Source organism: Ornithorhynchus anatinus, chromosome 20 (assembly GCF_004115215.2).
Source record: "Ornithorhynchus anatinus isolate Pmale09 chromosome 20, mOrnAna1.pri.v4, whole genome shotgun sequence".
In the NCBI taxonomy this organism is placed as follows: Eukaryota; Metazoa; Chordata; class Mammalia; order Monotremata; family Ornithorhynchidae; genus Ornithorhynchus; species Ornithorhynchus anatinus.
Window position 1 is genome coordinate 26,893,674 of NC_041747.1, and position 18,490 is coordinate 26,912,163.

Below are 18,490 nucleotides of genomic sequence, written 5' to 3' on the forward strand. Positions count from 1 at the left end.
GTCCTAGGTGGAAATTTGTATCAATATTTCCCAATGGTTCTCCAACTTGAAGTGAAACTGCCTTTGCTTACATGACAAATCAGCTCAGAGCACAAAAATCGCGAGGAGGAGATAAAAGATAGATATTTCCAGACTGAGGGGGCGGGAAAGAGTCCTCACATGAAAGGCAACTTGTTTTCTCTCAAGGGCTGAGCCAGAGAGAGAAAGGCTTCCACTCTTTCCCTGAAACCTGTTATGATTTTGCAGGGCAAGACGGGGACAAGAAACCTCGAGGATCTGAAAGAGGTGGGATGCCTTTAATCAGAGTGCAGCCGGATTCATACAGGGCACTTTGCCTAGGGAAACCAACTGAAGAAGGCAGTAGAAATACAAAGGGGATTTGAGGGAATGAGATTTTTGAGCCATCCTGTCGTTGGCCATGCCAGGCCAGAGTCAGGGAATGCTTTGGAGCCCTCCTCTCTGACCTTGGGAATCTTACAGATTGGTCTGATAGGTCGCCCCGGTGAAATCCTCTTTCTCCATCAGCAGGGGCTGCCTCTCTTCTGAGAACTCCTTCCTCTTCGGGCGGCAGAGCAGGGCTCCCAATCCGACGATCGCCGAGGCGACCACCCCGCCGACTGCGGCCGCCCCGATCAGCCACAGCCAGATTTGGCGGGCTTGCTCCAGGAAGGGCCGGATCAGGTCCTGGAAAGAGGCAGGGGCTGAAATAGAAGATGGCGAATGTTACTCTGTCGTGAATCTCGGCAGGGGGAGGTGGGGTGGTCCGGTGGAAAGAGCATGGCACAGGGGATCAGAAGACTCGGGTTTTAATCCCAGCTCTGCAATTTGCCTGCTGTGAGACCTTGGGCAAATTGCTTAATTTTCTGGGTCTTGTTTCCCTCATCCATAAAATGGAAATAAGCTCTCCTTCAGAGTGAGCGTTCCATGTAGGACAAAGATCGTCTGATCAAATAACCCTGTATCCACCTCAGCACTTTGCACAGGGCTTGGCACCTCGTAAGAGTGCTTAATACCGAAGTAATTTTTTTCCACCTATGTTTTTGCTTGGTATGGCCTTGGACAGCTTAAATTTGTACCCTGTGGCTATTCAGTGGGCCCCTATGGTTTTAATCACCACCTAGTAGTCACCTTTTCCTCCCATTAGTCCTGCTAATTCATCGTAAGGGCTCTGCTTTTCAATTCTCCCAACAGCTTCAGAGGTGACCCACTGTGGATTCCATAGGAAAGGTCTCTGAAAGCTTCCTGAATTGAAGATGTGGGGTATTTTGTGCTGTAAAACTGCCGCTAAATGCTGAGGGATGGCAAAGGCAAGTTTTTCCATTGATCTGGCCTCTTGTTTGGGAAGGTTTGGGGCCCGAGGCCTTGGCATTTAATGAAACTATGGGGTGTGCATAGATGGTAGCATGTCAATTATCCAAACTCATTTTGACCGAGGAACACTGGGGTAGGTGAGAGTTTGAACAATTGACCTTCTGTCTTCCCTGTTCCTCTCTCTCCCCCAACTGTCCTGGTGATGGTGGCATTTCTTACCTCCTGGGTCTTTCTTTTTCCTCCCAGGACCATGGCAGCATGACCTACCCCAGTGCTTGGCACAGAGTAAGCATTTAACAAATACTATGATCATTACTATTATTATTTAAGCTAATTTCCGCTTGGCCAGTCCAAGAGGATGTTCAACCCCTAGGAAATGGTTCAACTTGCAAGAGAAACCTGGAAGGTGACAGAGAGGGGATAGGATACATCAAAGCTGTAGTGATCTTCAGAACAGGTGGGGTCTGAAACAGTAAGAGGTGGTCGCTTCTTGGAAATGGCTCCAAGCAGGGCGGAGGGAATAGGCGAGAGAGGAAACCCAGAGGGGAAAGAGAGCTGATGGAGGGTGGGGCCGGCATATGATTGTTTCTGAAGATGAAAGGGGGTGTCCCTGAGGTGTGGAGGGTGGTCAAAGCAGGCCCGTAAGAAGTAGCCGGTGGGAACAGAGGTTCATGGGAAGTCTTGCAGTTCCAGACAGTAAATCAGTGGTATTTACTGAGCACTTACAGTGTGGACAATGTACTGTACTAAGCGTTTGGGAGAGGACTGTACAATATTGTTGGTCAAGAAACTCCCCTCAGATCTTCTCATGGAATTGCATCGGTGCCGTTTAGGGAGCGTCTGAAATTCAGGGCGCGATTGAGGAAGGCCAGTGAGAACATGGTCTCTTCACATCAATATGTGTGTCTTTGGAAGAGCCTGCTCCCTTCCATGTCCATAACTGCGAGCCCTTTACCAGAGTGCAACTTATAAAACGGATTCTCAGTGGTGTTTGTTGGTGTAATAGACTATGTGGAGCACACACCTCCACCTAGTATGGTGATGTGAAACCTTCGCCAGAGCGTGTCTCTCTATCCTGACTTGCAAATGGATTTTCTGTAACAAAGCGGTAATGATTGTTCCAAGGTCAAACTGGGCTCTTCTAATAATGACCTCTGTGGATTTCATGCATAGACACCATAGCGGTATCTCTTTCTCATCCTTGCCTCTGGTGACAGGCAAATTCAGAGATCCCATCAGGCACGCTGCTGGTTCATTCATTCAATCATCTTTATTTAGGCTCTTACTGTGTGCAGAGCACTGTACTAAGCACTTGCTAGTTCTTCACTGGCAGTCCCATCACCACCCAAAGGATGTAACGGCTCTACTTCCTCACTCGCGCCCTGAATTTCAGATGCCCCCTAAACGGGACCGATGCGATTCCGTGAGACGTTCTGATTTGTCCGCTATTCCCAGGTAAGAAGTCTCGTCCAGAATACGGGCGTCTGAGATCTACCCTCCAGGGTAGATTTTTGAATAGCCTATTACGGCATCCTCGGCTATCTGATTGCCAATAGGCAGACTGAAGAGTAGGCAGAGGTATTGAACTTCAGTTCTCTGTTCAGTCCAGGCCTGCTAGCAATTACCTGCTGAGAGCACGTTAGGCCGTTCGAGAGGTGCATTTGATTTTCCCAGCTCGGCAGTTTCCTTCAGGGGACTGCTGTAGCCATTTAGTAAATGAAAAGGGACTGTGACCCTCCCGAACTGCCTAATTTATACCTGGAGAAAGAACTCATTTGCTGGTAGCATCTGACTGAATGCAAGAAGTGAATAGAGGAGAGCTGAGAATGGAATGGAATGGAATGGAAATGGTGTGGACTTCGTCTCTCTGAAATTTGACAAATGATTGATTGGGGAGTTTGTTTTCATATTATCGTCCATCGATCAACTTGAACATAATTCTGTTGCACAGTACTCTTCAGTACAGTACATAGCACTCAATAAATGCGATTGATAGTACTGTCAATTGATCAGTCCTATTTATTAAGTCCTTACTGTGTGCAGAACACTGTACTAAGCGCTTGGGAGGGTAGAATACAACATAGTTGGTGGACATATTCCCCGCCCACAACGAACCCATTTGTCTCTTCCTCTTCTACCTCCTAGGACCATACAGCCCAAGATAAGTCCAGACTGAAATCCCCTCAGACGTGTTTGTGCATGGAATGCCAAATTTCCCACATGTTTGGGAGAAATCAACAACAATTTGAATCTCCAACTACACTCCAGCCCCCCAAGCTCTATAGAGTTTGCTGCATCACTAAATGAAAATATTTTTTCCCCATTCCTCGCTACTGAAAGCATCATGGCCCAGAGGATACAGCACAGTCCTGGGAGTCGGAAGGACCTGGATTCTAATCCCCGCTCTGCCACTCGCCTGCTGCGTGACCTTGGGCAAGTCACTTCACTTCTCTGGGCCTCATTTACTTCATCCGTAAAATGGGGATTAAGACTGTGAGCCCTATGTGGAACAGGGACTGTATTCAATTCGATTACCTTGTATCTATCCCAACGCTTAGTAAAGGGCCTGGCACATAGTAGGCATTTAACAAATACCACAATGATTATGATTATCATTACTGCACGGTAGCTAAATTGGTTGGACATTTGGATGGCTTGAGTCATCATTTGTACAAATAGCTCCGCTCACCCCTGTCAAGTCAGTGGAAAAGTTATAAAGTGTGAGAGGAGGTGGGGAGTAGTTGGCAAGTAAAAGTAGCACAGGTTGGTTGCCCAGTTAAAAACCTGCTGTCTGTAGGCAGCCCAGACGAGGTTTATTTTGAACCAGTTTTATCATCTTGGTTTTATTTCAAGGAACAGGGGATGAGTAAGTTGAAAATAAGTGAGCAGGCAGAGGACAGAGCCGGAGTTCAGAGAGCAGCCTGTGAAAAGGTCAAGAAGACAATGGAGACAGGGACTTTGCAGGCTGAAGGGAGTAAACAGGAAAAAAGAGGTTGTAATTAGGGCAGGAAGAAGACCATGGAGATGATGAAGACTTTGAAAGGCCTTGTGGAGGCAGGATGGGGTGTTTGAGGGCACTTAACACCTTTTTTGGCACGGTTTGGGGCCACCCAGCCTGGAGCTGGGAGAGGATGAGACTGAAATTTCTTCAAGCTCTTTGTGTCTTCTTGAAGAGAATATTTATAATGATTGTGTTTAAGTGTTTACTCTGTGCCAGGTACAGTTCTAAGCGTTGGGGTAGATACAAGCAAATCGGGTTGGACACAATCCCTGTCCCACAAAGGACTCCCAGTCTTAATCCCCATTTTACAGATGAGGTAACATAAACAGAGAAGGCAAGTGACTTACCTAAGGTCACACAGCAGACAAGTGGTAGAGCAAGGATTAGAACCCAGGTCCTTCTGACTCCCAGCCCATGCTCTATCCACTTGGCCCTGCTCCTTCTATGATGAGAGAGCAACGTGGTGACATGCTGGAAGATGTGCAAGATATTTGAGCTGCCTCTCAGGACCAGAAAAAAGCCCTGAAGAGATGGTTTCAGGGGTTTGGGGGAACTGGGCAGTGCCTTGGGACTCCCACTCTGAGGCCTTCTTTTTCTAGGACCTTTCTCTTTCTGGACAAACAAGTCTACCAGTACTTGACATGAGCCCAGAGATGGTTGGGATCAATCTGGGCAGAGGAACAGCTTACGAAGAAAATCAGCTACAGAGTAGTTTTGCTTTTCCAACAAACCACTCCCACCTCCTAAACGGAGCCACAACACAACGATTTGCCCAAGATCAGCAATCTCCTAGAGCCACTCCTCTCTCTATGTTTTGAACATGCCTATGCCCACCAAGAACAAGCCACCAAACTGAGGTGGGATGAAGAGAAACATGCCGTAGCTGAGTCTGTCAGGGGCCCAAAGATCACCTGGAGAAAGAAACAATTCATGAACTGGATAGGACACGGCAGTAAAACGTAAGAGCTCTGTCCGTGCCGTTCCTTTCTTCCAGAACTTTCCAAGTGGATTTACCGAGGTCTTGGAGATAGGTGAGGATTAATAGAAAAGATTCAGGGTGGAGTAACTTCTCCTCTAGACTTTGTGGGCTGGAAACGTTTCTACCAGCTCTGTTGTACTGTTTCTCTCCCAAGAGCTTGATACAGTTCTCTGTACATAGTGAGGACTCAGTAACAGATTGATCAAACGTTACCTGGCTCTATTAGATAGGCGTAGTCATATCCCAGGTCCCTGGATGGGATAAAGAACTCTCCATTTCTGTAAACGGGGATAAATGGGACCATGTAGGATTCACGGTTGTGCCCGATGGGGGCGTTGGCAGCTGGGTAGACTTCCTGAAGCGGGCCATGTCGCCGGAGCCACTGTTCAAAAATACTGTAGAAGACAAGACGTATCACCGTTGGCTTGTGCCAGTAGGTCAGGCTATACTCACAACACTAGTCTTTGATTTTCTTCATTCCCCTTTTCTTCCTTTGTCTCAAATATTAATTTATGTATTCTCTTCATTTATTCATTTTCCTTGTGGTGTCTGTGAAGCACTTACTATGGACCAAGCACTGTCCTAAGCCCTGGGATAGATACAAGCTAATCAGTTGGAAGCAATCCCTGTCCCACATGGAGCGCATGGATGATCCCCATTTTAGAGATGAGGTAACTGAGGCCCAGAGGAGTAAAGTGACTTGTCCAAGATCGCACAGCAGACAAGTGGCAGAGCTGGAATTAGAACCCATATCCTTCTGATTCCTAGGCCATGCCGCTTCCTTTTGGGCCCTGGGTCTGTGTCAGATTTCCACCTCTTTACTGCTTTCCGGCATTTAGTACATGCTGATTAGCTTGTATCTACCCCAGCACTTAGTACAGTACCTGGCATATAGTAAGTGCTTAACAAATACCATAAAAGCAAAACTAAACAACTGCGAGTCCCACATGGGACAGGGACTGTGTCCAACCAGATAAACTTGTATCCACCCCAGGGCTTAGAACAATGCTTAAGACATAGTAAGTGCTTAACAAATGCCATTAAAAAGCAAAACTACACAAAAAGGTATTTTTAAAATGGAATGAGATAATGCTAATATATCTTTTAAAGTGGAGTAAGTTATTTAAATTAATGTCTGTCTCCTCCTCTACACTAGAAGCTCACTGTGAGGAGGGATTGTATCCGTTGTACTCTCCCCAGCTCTTAGGTCAGTGCTCTGCACCCAATAAATTCTTAATAAATATCACTGATTGATGGATTGAGCAACAACTTACTCCACCAAGAAAGAGTTTTGGAAATGGCTTCCTTAGATAAGCTGCTCTGGACACCCTCCCTGAAATGTTGGCCTAGTTTTAATATCCGTCCACTCCTGCTCAATGCCGCTCCCAGTCCCTTCTTAATAAGCAGTAAGAGCCATTCATGATCTGTAGGCCAGACCTCGGGGACTACAACATATGCACTCGCTAACTGACCTCCATTCCAGTAGACAATTTTCCACTAGGGAGGCAGAAAAGATAGACTGTGGGCAAACAGATACATTCTCCTATTGATCAGGGGCACCAGGACTCCAAAGCTTTCAAGATATTCTCAATTCAAAGACATTTGGGAAATGAAAAAAAGCCCCACGTGTTTTCAATGGTATTTGTTAAAATAATAATAATGTTGGTATTTGTTAAGCGCTTACTATGTGCAGAGCACTGTTCTAAGCGCTGGGGGAGATACAGGGTAATCAGGTTGTCCCACGTGAGGCTCACAGTTAATCCCCATTTTACAGATGAGGGAACTGAGGCACAGAGAAGTGAAGTGACTTGCCCACAGTCACACAGCTGACAAGTGGCAGAGCCGGGATTTGAACCCATGACCTCTGACTCCAAAGCCCAGGTTCTTTCCACTGAGCCACGCTGGAATTGTATTAAATGCTGAGGTAGATACATGCTAATGAGGCTGGATTCAGTCCATATCCCACATGGGACTCACAGTCTTAATCCCCATTGTACAGATGAGGGAACTGAGGCACAGAGAAGTGAAGTGATTTTTCCCAGGGTCATACAGGAGACAACTGGCAGAGTCTGGATTAGAACCCAGGTCCTCCTGTCTCCCGGGCCTGTGCTCTATTAGGCAACACTGCTTCTCTATTGGAGTCTTGGAATTTCAGGCAGCGTCCCAACCCCCTACCCGACTCGTACTATGGAGGCCTCGCTCTAATACAGTGCTCTACACACAGTAAGTACTCAGTAAAAACTGGTAGGTGACTGCTCAGGTCCAGCTAGGACAACGTAACCAGGAAACAAACGAGTGTCTAAAATAAGGCACTTGAAAAAGAGACAAAACTCTTCCAAAGGGGTTCAAAATTCCTGACATCAATCAATCGTATCTGTAGAGCGCTTACTGTATGCAGAGCTCTGTACTAAATGCTTGGGAGAATGTAACAGAACAGAGTTGGTAACCACGTTCCCTGTTAATCACAAATTTCCTGAAGCAAAAGTGAATCTCATCCGAGGCCAACGGCACAGGATGGAATTCCCAGGAGGATGCTTGGCTTTCTCCGGGGAACCCACTCCTATGGTTTGGAATTTGGTTCCTAGAAGATGGCAGAACTGCTGCTGTTTTCTGGCCTCCAGGGACCCATCATTCCATAGCTCATCATGGCAACAGGACAATTGGTGATTCGGGGTAGGAGGAGGCTTCCCTGATGCTGTTACACGTGAGATTGGGGCCTTTACCCAAGGCATTTTACAGCTTGAAAAATGACATTTGATCTCTTCAAGGTCCTGCAATGGGAAAAACGCACCTCCGGCTGCATGCCCCTATCGAGCCCCACCAGTGCAGTATGACATTGGTTTCTCACCGGTCAAAAAAAAGGGGGGGGGCGGGAGGGGGGGGGGAGTAAATGGATTTATCTCAACCAAGCCCAGTGGAGCCAAGTTAAGTGCCCTTTGCTGTGACCCGAGAAAAAATTCTTCCATCACCTCCATAACAAAGAACGAACCTGCAAATAATCTCTCTCTGCCAGATGGTGGGTGACTGATTGCTTCAAGGGCCTTCCAGGGCTATCTTCCTATGATTGGTTAGGAGTCAAAAAGTGAAGATTGTTTTCTAAGTGAGGCACTTTATTAAAAACAGGCATCTCTGAGCATTGACTTTTCCTGCCCCTGAAGCAATTATCTTGCACATCTCGTGGAAAATAACCCGCCCGGAGCTAAAGAACCAACCGGCAAAGGAATATTTTTGTAAGGAAAAGAAGGCATTCCTATAGGGTTAGATAATGAGTGAAACTTAAGAAGTGGGAGAAAAAAAAAGCACCTTCAAGAAGCTAAAGTTGATCGATGAAACTTTGGTGAAGATTTAATTTGCCTTCATTCGCCCTCCACAGTTAAAATACATATCATATCCCCTGTCAACGGGAACTGGTGGGTGTCTGGTATGTGCCATAGATTGTCAAGTAGAAAAAAAAATTCTTCTTCTGTATCACATTTTCCAATCTTTTAAGAATGATTAAGTGAGGTACTGGGGTGAATGATTATTTTCAAATGAGGTAGATACCAATTTTCTATGTGTGAAATATTATTAGAGTGTTACTATCCAGAGGAAAGAGAAACTTCTAGTCTATAGTTATTTAGTACATTCGGAAGAACCATGTTATTTATCTTGGCTGTAGACATATATAATCTATCTTTACCCTTCATATTCAAAATGTTCCTCTCAAAAATCACCTATTCACTGTGCCTCTTTCTCCTCTTGTCTGGTGAATTATTGTTCACTTCTTCCCCCCTGCCTTGCCTTCTCCAAATAACCCCTCAATTCCTACCCCATCAGCCCTCTCTCAGTGTTGCCTACCCATGAGGATCTGTCCCCCTTACACCCTTTGATACTTTTTTAAAAAAATGATATTTGTTAAGGCTTTATCATGCACCAGTCACTGTACTAGGAGCTGGGGTAGATACAAGATGCCCATACCTTTCCACTATGAGCTCCTGTTGAACTCTTTCCTAGTAATTAGTCCGCTCCCTCACTACGTTCACCCCCAAAGATGGGGTCCCCCTTGAGTCTCTCCCCTGGAGACATCTCTCCTTCCTTTTCTCCCCATCCTCTCCCTCAACTCATCTCTCTTTTCCGACAGAAAGACAATCCTGACGGGGAAATGATAAAACGAGCTTCCTCAGTCCCTGACAAACTCGTGGACACGCAACTAGGTGCGGCAAACACTTGCTTACAACGTTTACAGCACGACAGGTCCAAAAGTTTCTGCCTCCAGCCGGTATTAACCTTCACGCCTCACGTAAGCATTCTGACATTTGATTACTTGAGAGGTAAAGATTTTATTTTTTTTAAAAAAGCTCATATATTCATTGCCTAGACCAAAGCCTGACCAAAATATCGTGCCATTTCTCTGTAGGGCCTTCAAGTTATTAAAATGTCAAAATAGTAGCTCTAGGTTTCAAAGGTTAATAAAGCCTTGCAGGAAGATCACTTTGTAAAGTTTCTGTCATCCCTCCCACATGTACCAGTGTCAGAGCAGCGGTGTTTACTTTTGCAGCAAGGAGTGGCAAGTGGATGAAGTTCAGCCTTTCCAGGAGTGATTGAAATGCTTCTTTCACCAAAGCCAGATCTAATTCAGGCCTGGCCCTGTATCCTTCAAGGATCCTTAGAGCTCTCATCTACCAACTCTTTTGTGCACTCTCTAGTGTTTAGTTCAGTGCTCTGCACACAACAAGCACGCAATAAATAGCACTGATTGGTTGATTGATTATGACCTGGGGCTGGATAAAGAAAAGACTGAAAGCCACCACTTGATTAGTTGGGAAATTCGATGAAATTCACTGATAATCTGGTTATATTCAACTGAAAACAGACTGGCACCAGAATGCGCAGCTCAGAGGAACCGAGTAATTTTCTAGACTGTAAGCTCTTTGTAGGCATAGTTACCAAATCTATCATACTGTACTCTCCCGAGTGCTCAGTTCAATGCTCTACATAAAGGAAGCGCTCAATAAATATCACTGATTGGCTGATTGATTGGAGGAAGATGTCCCCAGAAAACACTCTGAAAGAGAAATTCACCCCCAGGGCTGGTGAAGACCACAGTGACTGACCAAGACCCAAGCCTCACCCCTCTGGAACCCAGTGCTGGTGGTTGAAGAGACGGTCAGTCAGTCAGTTGTATTTATTGAGCACTTACTCTTTGCAGAGTGCTCTAAGTGCTTGGGGGAGTATGATAGAACAATAAAACAGACACATTCCCTCCTCATAATGAGTTGCAGTCTAGAGGGGGAGGCAGACATTAATATAAATGAATAAAATTACAAATATGGACATAAGTACTGTGGGGTTGGGCGGGGGGCATGATGAATAAAGGGAGCAAGTCAGGGTGACGCAGAAGGGAGTGGGAGAAGAAGAAAGGAGGGCTTAATCAGGGAAGGCCTCTTGGAGGAGATGTGCCTTCCATAAGCCTTTGAAGGTGGGGAGAGTCACTGTCGGTTATATGAAGAGGGAGGGCATTTCAGGCCAGAGGTCGGGCGTCAATCAATCAATCGATGGTATTTATTGATTGCTTATTATGTGCACAGCACTATACCGGGAGAGTACAACACAACAGAATTAGTGGACACATTCCCTGCCCAGAATGAGCTTAAGAATCTTTCAGAGGAGTATTAGAAATGGAAGGTGATAAGTGGCTTATCAAACAAACCTGTGCTCTAAAGACACTTCCACAACCCCTCTTCTCTGCCGGAGCAATCCCAGGTCTCTCCTTCCGAGTGCTCGGCTCAGAGTGCTCCTTAGCAAGAAAAATTCCCGCCACTTCTCTTGGGATCTCCACCGCAGAGCAACCCCAGGCAGCTTGCTGTACCTTACCGAAATGGCCAACCGCTTATTAATCCCAAGTGAAGGCACTATTAATCCATCCCAGAGACGACTGCTAAATAACCCTCATTCTTCTAATGCATTTCACTGTCACTCCCGCAAAGCGAGACATCATTTCCAGTTGAACTTCGGGGCCCCTGAAAGTATGATCTGGGAAATTGCCCTGTTGCTGCTTCGTAGAGGCAGGGTTGAGGTTACTCCAGGTAACGGGAGAGGCTTGGGCAGCTGTGCTGCCTTGGGGGGGACCGGTCCCCATCCTATTTCCTTCCTGGATTAATCAATCAATCAATTAATGGTCTTTACTGAGTGCTTACTATGTGCAGAGCACTGTCCTAAGAGCTTGGAGAGTACTAGACAACAGAATTAGTAGACATGTTCCCTGCCCATAATGAGCTAATGGTCTAGATGGGGAGACAGACATTAATATAAATGATTTATAATATATAATTTAAAGATATGTACATGAGTGCTGGGGGGTTGGGGAGACGGGGCAAATATCAATGTCTTCTAGAGCTCAAAGAGACACCGAGAGTGGAATTTCTGTAAAGCAAATGTCCAAGCTTGGATGGGTAGGGGCAGGGAGATGGGAGAGGAGAGAAAGAAGGGGAGCCAGAGAGGATTCCAGAAATTCCATCTTCAGAGTGAGGCAGAGCAGCATGGCTCAATGGTTAGGGCATTGGTTTGGGAGTCAGAAGGACCTGGGTTCTAATCCCGGGCTCTGCCACTTGAGGCTGTGTGACCTTACGCAAGTCCCTTCACTTCTCTGTGCTTCAGTTCCCTCATCTGTAAAATGGGGATTAAGACTATGAGCCCCAGGTGGGGCAGGGACTGTATCCAATCCTATTTGCTCAGATCCACCCCAGTGCTTAGTACAGTGCCTGGCACTTAGTAAGTACTTAACAAATACTCAAAGTATTATCATTAACGTCTACCCAATTGCCACCGTCGCTGCCGTGACGTTTAGTCTTTTTAAAATTACAACTCCTCCAAAGGGCCTTCCCTGCTGAATGCTGCCTCCTTGGAATTTTTGCCTTCACAGCCTTCTGGGGGTGGCAAAGCAAATGGAGGACTCCATTTTAGCCACTAGGACATATCCACTTGAATTCTCAGGGGCACTTCCTCATCTCCCACTCCCTTCTGTGGAACTCTGATTTGTTCCCTCTCGGCACCCCCCCACCCCCCGTGCCCCACAGCGCTTATGTACATAGCCATCATTCATTTCTTTAATTAATGTCCGTCTCCCGCTCTAGACTATGAGATGACTGTGGGCAGGGAACATTTTTATCCACTCCGTTATACTGTACTCTCCCAAATGCTTAATACAGTGCTCTGTACACAGTAAGTGCTCCATAAATATGACTGACTGATGTACTTTAGTCATTTACCTTCGGTATTAACACTTCATTTATCAACTTATTAACACTTCATTTATCCCCTTAAACCCTACTGGGAGTCAGAAGAAGCCTTTGCCTATCCAATTCCTATAGCTTTTCACTGGCCTGGTAAATGTTAATGGTTCCGGAATGGTAGGACAACAGTCTTTTACCCTTATAATAATGTTAGGTATTTGTTAAGTGCTTACTATATGCAGAGCACTGTTCTAAGCGCTGGGGTAGGTACAGGGTAATCAGGTTGTCCCACATGAGGACAATTCAATCCTTATTCAATCCAACACTCCCTAGGCTCCACCCTCTCTCAGAGCATTACTAAATTAAAATACAAAAAATAAAAGGAGTTCCAGATATGAGATTCTGTAAGATCCAACCCTTTAGCAGTGCTATTATTATTATAGGACTTGTTAAGCGATTACTGTGTGTCAAGCTCCGTTCTGTGTTAGAGTAGATGCAAGTTACTCAGGTCAGACCCAGTCCATGCCCCACTTGGGACTCACGGTCTAAATAGGAGGGAGAAGAGACAGTAAATTCCCATTTTACAGATGAAGAAACTGAGGCACAGAGAAGTTAAATGACTTGCCCAAGATCAAATGGCAGACAAGCGGTGGAGTCGGGAATAGAACCCAGGTCTTCTGACTGGGGTCCAAGCTTTTTCTACTAGGCGAAGCTGCTACTAAAGGCATGTCCTTACAGTATGTTTTTACAAATGAACTGTGGGCGGGAATCATGCCTCCTGTGTCTATTGCATTTTTCTGACCACTTAGTTCAGCTCTCTGCCCACAGCAGGGGCTTAATCAATGCTATTAGTGAATTGGAGACCAGTAAACCCATGGAGAAATCTGGCTTTTGGCCCTAGAAATTGGGGTAACTAGATGAATGCTTCTTTCACTCCCAAATCCCCATCCTCTGATCTCAGATGCCCCCCATCCCCGTGAGCCTTGTGGAAAAGAACACAGCTGAAGAAGGTTACTTACCTTTCGTTTATAAACAGGCAGACTGGTCCCCAGATTTCCAGTGCAAACGCATTTATTTCTTCTCACAGAAAGCCTGCTATGGCTTCAGAGCCCTAATTTAATCCATTAGAATCAGGAAGTCTAAAGTTCAGCCCTCCACTTCCTCGGAACTGACCCACGTGCTCTCTGAGATGCTAGTGCAGAATATGTGGGAGATCATCTAACATCTCTTTATCATCTTAGAAAAATTAAAAAAAATCAAGGACAAGGAAGACTGAAGTTTTTAAACTCCCAAGAGCTTGGTCTGGAGACTTGTATTTTTTTTAAAAAAATTTCTCCACTTGCGGTGAGAGCTATGGTTGGTCGACTCAGCTCCTCGGTCTCTTCTTGCCTGCCTACTTCTCTCCTTACTGGGCAGAGAAAGTAGCAGTGACCTTAGAAAGGGCATAGGTCTGGGAATCAGAGGACTTGGTTTCAAATCCCAGCTCCCCCACTAGCCTGCTGTGTGACCTTGGATGAGTCATTTCACTTCTGTGCACCTCAGTTTTCCCATCTATAAAATGGGGATTCAATCACTATTCATTCTCCCTCCTACTTACTGTGAGTGAAGAGAGCCTGTCTCTTGTTATCTGGTATCTACCCCAGCGCTTAGTCAGTGACACATAGTAAATGCTTCACAAATACCAAAATTATTATTCTTATCCCAAGCGCTTAGTACAGTGCTCTGCACATAGTAAGCCTCAATAAATACTATTGAATGAATGAATATTATTAGCAGGGGCGGTCAGCGTTACAGAAAGGGTGGCTTTGCCCTCCGTCGCTTTGCAAGTTGCTCATCTTGCCTCCACCCCATTCAAATCTCCTTCTCCTCCTCTTCCCAGCCGGGTTGGGGGAGCACATTAAGATAACTCCAAAATATGGGGCACCTGGTAAACTCACCATATCCCTGGCATAGCTGTGCTTTTTATAAGCTTTGATGATTAGGTTCCTAGAGTGTAAACTCCAGGTGATCAGGGAATGTGTTGCTTGCTCCAAAATTTAGTTCACTGTATTGCACCCAGGGGTTGCTCAATAAACATTATTACTATCCTACATGGAGCTGTTTCCATCAGGTAGCCTATACTAGCAAATCAATCAGTGGCATTTATTGAGCCCTTACTGTGTGCAGAGCATATACCAAGTGCTTGGAGAGTACAACGGAGTTGGTAGACAAATTCCCTGCCCACAAGGAGTTTGCAGTGTAGAAGAGTCTAATGACTGAACTCCAAGAAATAAACTAATAATCTAAGAGAGAGAAATGGCTTTCCTATCCTGCTGCCCTCCACTGCTTGAACCTGGGTCTACCCCAGGATAGCGCAGTCTCCTACCAATGCTTTCCTGCCACGATTCCTCACAACTTCTAGCTTTGGTTTGAAATACAGGGTGGTCAGACAACTTCCCAGGGTGGCTTTTCTCATGCTCCTCTGCTTCTGCCCCTAATTACCTTCTCACTCAAATGAGCCTTAGGAGTTCCAGTTAGAGAAACCGAGGCTCCCTTGCCGGTTTAGTAGAGTTTACTCATTTTGAATACCCAGCTTGGTGCTCATGCTTGACAGTAAATCTAAAGAACTCATACGCAGGAAGCCCCACACAAAACCAGGGGTTTTTAATCAGCAGAAAAGAACTTAAAGCTCTCACTATCCGATGTCTACCCATGCTTAGATAAGGAGGAAGGAAACAGAATCACAGCTTTTGGCAGGTTGCAAGACTCTGACAACGGAGGAGCATTAAATCCCTACCGATTTGAGGTCCACAGACTTTTGTGGTGGCCAACCTCCAGTAAGACTGTGAAACCTGAACCTGCTCCACAAAACCCAACCAGCTTCTTCAGCACTTCCACCGGCATCGCTTATGAATCACCTTGGCTGCCAAGTCAAGGACAAGATTACCAACAGTGAGTTGCTGGAATACAGTCAGGGCACCAGATTGAAGCTCACAGGTGGGACACATAAAAAGAATGGACAACAGCCCGACACCTAAGGAGCTGATGTATAGTGACCTGGAAATGGGCCCTCAGAAGCCAGGCGGGCCGAATAAATGGTAGAAAGGCACAGAGAAGCACAATCTCAAACAATGCAGTACAAAGGAGAATGGCTGCAAGATCACTGCAGTGGATAGACGAGTCTGGCAGGCAGCAATCAGAGAAAAAATTATTCTTCTAGTCAGTCAATTGTGTTTACTGAGTGTTTACTATATGCCGAGCACTGTATTAACCATTTGGGGAGAGTACAATACAACAATATCCTAAAGCCAAAGCTTCCTAAAGGTCAGGGTACCAACAGGCAGACGCAAAAACGGAGGCAAGCCCTGTATAGGACGGGCCGAATAACACAAGCAATGCTCTTTTCTTGAGAGCAGACTGTGAGAGAGCACACTGGTCACACAACAGCCTTTTCAGAGGATCGACCACAAAGAGATAACAAAAACAGTGATGATAATTAGGATATTTGTTAAGTACTTACTATCTGTCAAGCACTGTTCTGAGGATGGGGTAGATACCGATAATCAAGCTGGACACAGTCCCTGTCCCACGTGGAGCTCACAGTCAGGTGAAAGGGAGGAGGATTTAATCCTCATTTTACAAATGAGGTACAGGCACAGAGAAGTTAAGTGACTCGCCCACGGTCACACAGCAGACAAGTCATGGAGGTGGAATTAGAACCCAGCTCCTCCAACTCAGGCCCGTGCATTTTCTACTAGACCGTGCTGGAACACCTCTGAGTGTGTGTATGTGTGTCTCCGTACCACACACCACACCCGCTTCTCAAGAAAAGCGTAAACTTCTACTGAACCTTTATGAGTGTAGGAATTCCTTCCACGTGATATATGAATGGGAAATCTCTGCCAGTTTATCTAATCTTGCCTGACTGGCTGACATTCTTGTCCTTTCTATTTGTTTACTCTGCCCTGTTGTTTTCTGCAATAGTTCTCCTCTCCTACAACAGCCCATGGGTTTCAAGGGGGTTTTGTACGCACAAAATCATCCAGATTGGCCGTGAGAATTGCAATATCCTCTGTACGGATCTGTAGACACGTGACAACTGTCTCTTCAGAAGTGCCCACAGAATCCAATGAACAACGCATCCCCTCACAGACCTACCTGTCCACAAAGGCATGGTGAAGAATGAAGATGGGGTCATTTGCAGATCCCTGAACCTGGGACATGGAGCCGTTCATGAAGATGTGTAAGGCGTTGTGCAGGCTGCTCTGAGAGCTATCTGCTATCGCAGTTAGTGGATTGGCGAAGCCTGGGTAAGCAGTGAAATGCAGAGAATTGAAAAATGAGTCGTGGAGCCAAGATACTATTTTCCAATATTTTCAATTTACTGATTTTTATAATAATGTCAGATTATAATCCTACTATTTGTACACTCACTGTGGGCAGGGATTGGTATTTACTGAGTGCTTACTACTTACAGAACACTGTACTAAATTCTTGGAAGAGTACAATGCAAGAGTTGGCGGGAATGTCCCCTGCCTAAAGCTTACAGTGTAAACTTTTTTATATTCAGCATCTTAAAAAGTATATTCCCTCATCCTCAAAGACCAAATATTCTACCTGGAATGTTAATACGTGGGCCCATTTTAGAGATAAAACTTTAGAAGTCCTCAACTCCAAGATTACCTAGTATCATGTTAGATTTCTGTCTGCTAAAAGATTCCTCAGCACTGAATTAATTGGTCATAAATGGGCTAGTTCCCAGATAAAAGATTTGAGTTCACCGAAGAGCACACAAGGCAGGCCCACAGCTTAATAAATTATGGACTACTCTAACAATATTTTTTCCCTGCTCTCCATTTACAACTGAAATGACAGCACTTAGTACATTTGGTACATTTCACATGGACTGCTGAGTTTTGATCAAGGTGTCAACTTTAATTACTAGTGCTGAAGAAAGCATCCCATAAATCATACTTCATCTGGATGGTTTAGGATATTGTTTCCCATCTCATCTTAGAATCATTGCAGATCACTAAGCCATTTAAATGCATTTCCACTTTCTGTTCCTTACAGAGAAGCAATTTTACCTAGGGGATAGAGCACAGGCCTGGGCACCAGAAAGACCTGAGTTTTTACCCCAACTCTGCCACTTGTCTGCTGTGTGACCTTGGGTAAGTCACGTAACCTCTCTGGGTCTCAGTTACCTCATCTGTAAAATGGAGATTAAGACTGTGAGGTCCATGTGGGATATGGACTGTGTCCAACCTGATTAGTTTGTATCCACCCCAGACCTTAATAACAGTATCCGGTGCATAGTAGGCCCTTAATACCACTAAAAAAATATTCATGAAATGAAAGTGATACTGAGCCCTACCAATCCCAGCTTACAGACTCAATCCCCATTTCATAGTTGGGGAAACTGAGGCACAGAGAAATTCAGTGACATGCACAGGGTCACACAACAGCAATTAGCAGGGTGAGGAATAGAACCCAGGTCCTCTGACTCCCAGACACATGTTCCCAGCTAGGCATGCTTCTATTCCATATACTAGGTGTATGTAGGCATATATATATGCTATGTTAGAAATACCATGGTAGATACAAAATTATGAGATTGGACACAGTCCCTGTCCCACATGAGACCATATCATAATCTATCTTATTTCTTTTTTACAGATGAAGAAAACTGAGCCCCACAGAGGTAAGGGACTTGCCCAGAACCAAACCTTGGACCAGTGACAAAGCTGGGACTAGAATTTGTATTTCCCAGTTCCTTGTCCTGTGCTCTGTGCACTAGGCGATTGTATGTACTTCATGCTTTATACATTTCAAAATTTCATAGTGTTTACTGGAAGGACTGAAATGCTGGTGCCTCTCTCAGCCCCAGGACACTCCCGGAAATTCAAAATGATTTACTTCCATTTTTTTTCTCCACCGACCCAAAAAAAAAGTCAAAGTGGTCTCATGAGATGAAAATAACTTTTTCCAGTTAGTGAAAACTAAATCCAA

General features: G+C 45.3%; 1 protein-coding gene across 1 annotated transcript in view; it reads right to left on the reverse strand.

Moving 5' to 3' along the window:
- Positions 1-283: 283 nt before the first annotated feature.
- Positions 284-18,490, reverse strand: part of TYR (tyrosinase) — a 28,013-nt gene continuing 9,806 nt past the window's right edge. Inside the window, exons 3-5 of the mRNA XM_001511967.4 lie at positions 16,640-16,787; positions 5,505-5,686; positions 284-701 (exon numbers count right to left, since the gene is read on the reverse strand). Of these exons, the coding sequence (XP_001512017.2) occupies positions 475-701; positions 5,505-5,686; positions 16,640-16,787 (557 nt within the window). The 3' untranslated portion in view covers positions 284-474. The remainder of the gene's footprint in view (positions 702-5,504; positions 5,687-16,639; positions 16,788-18,490) is intronic.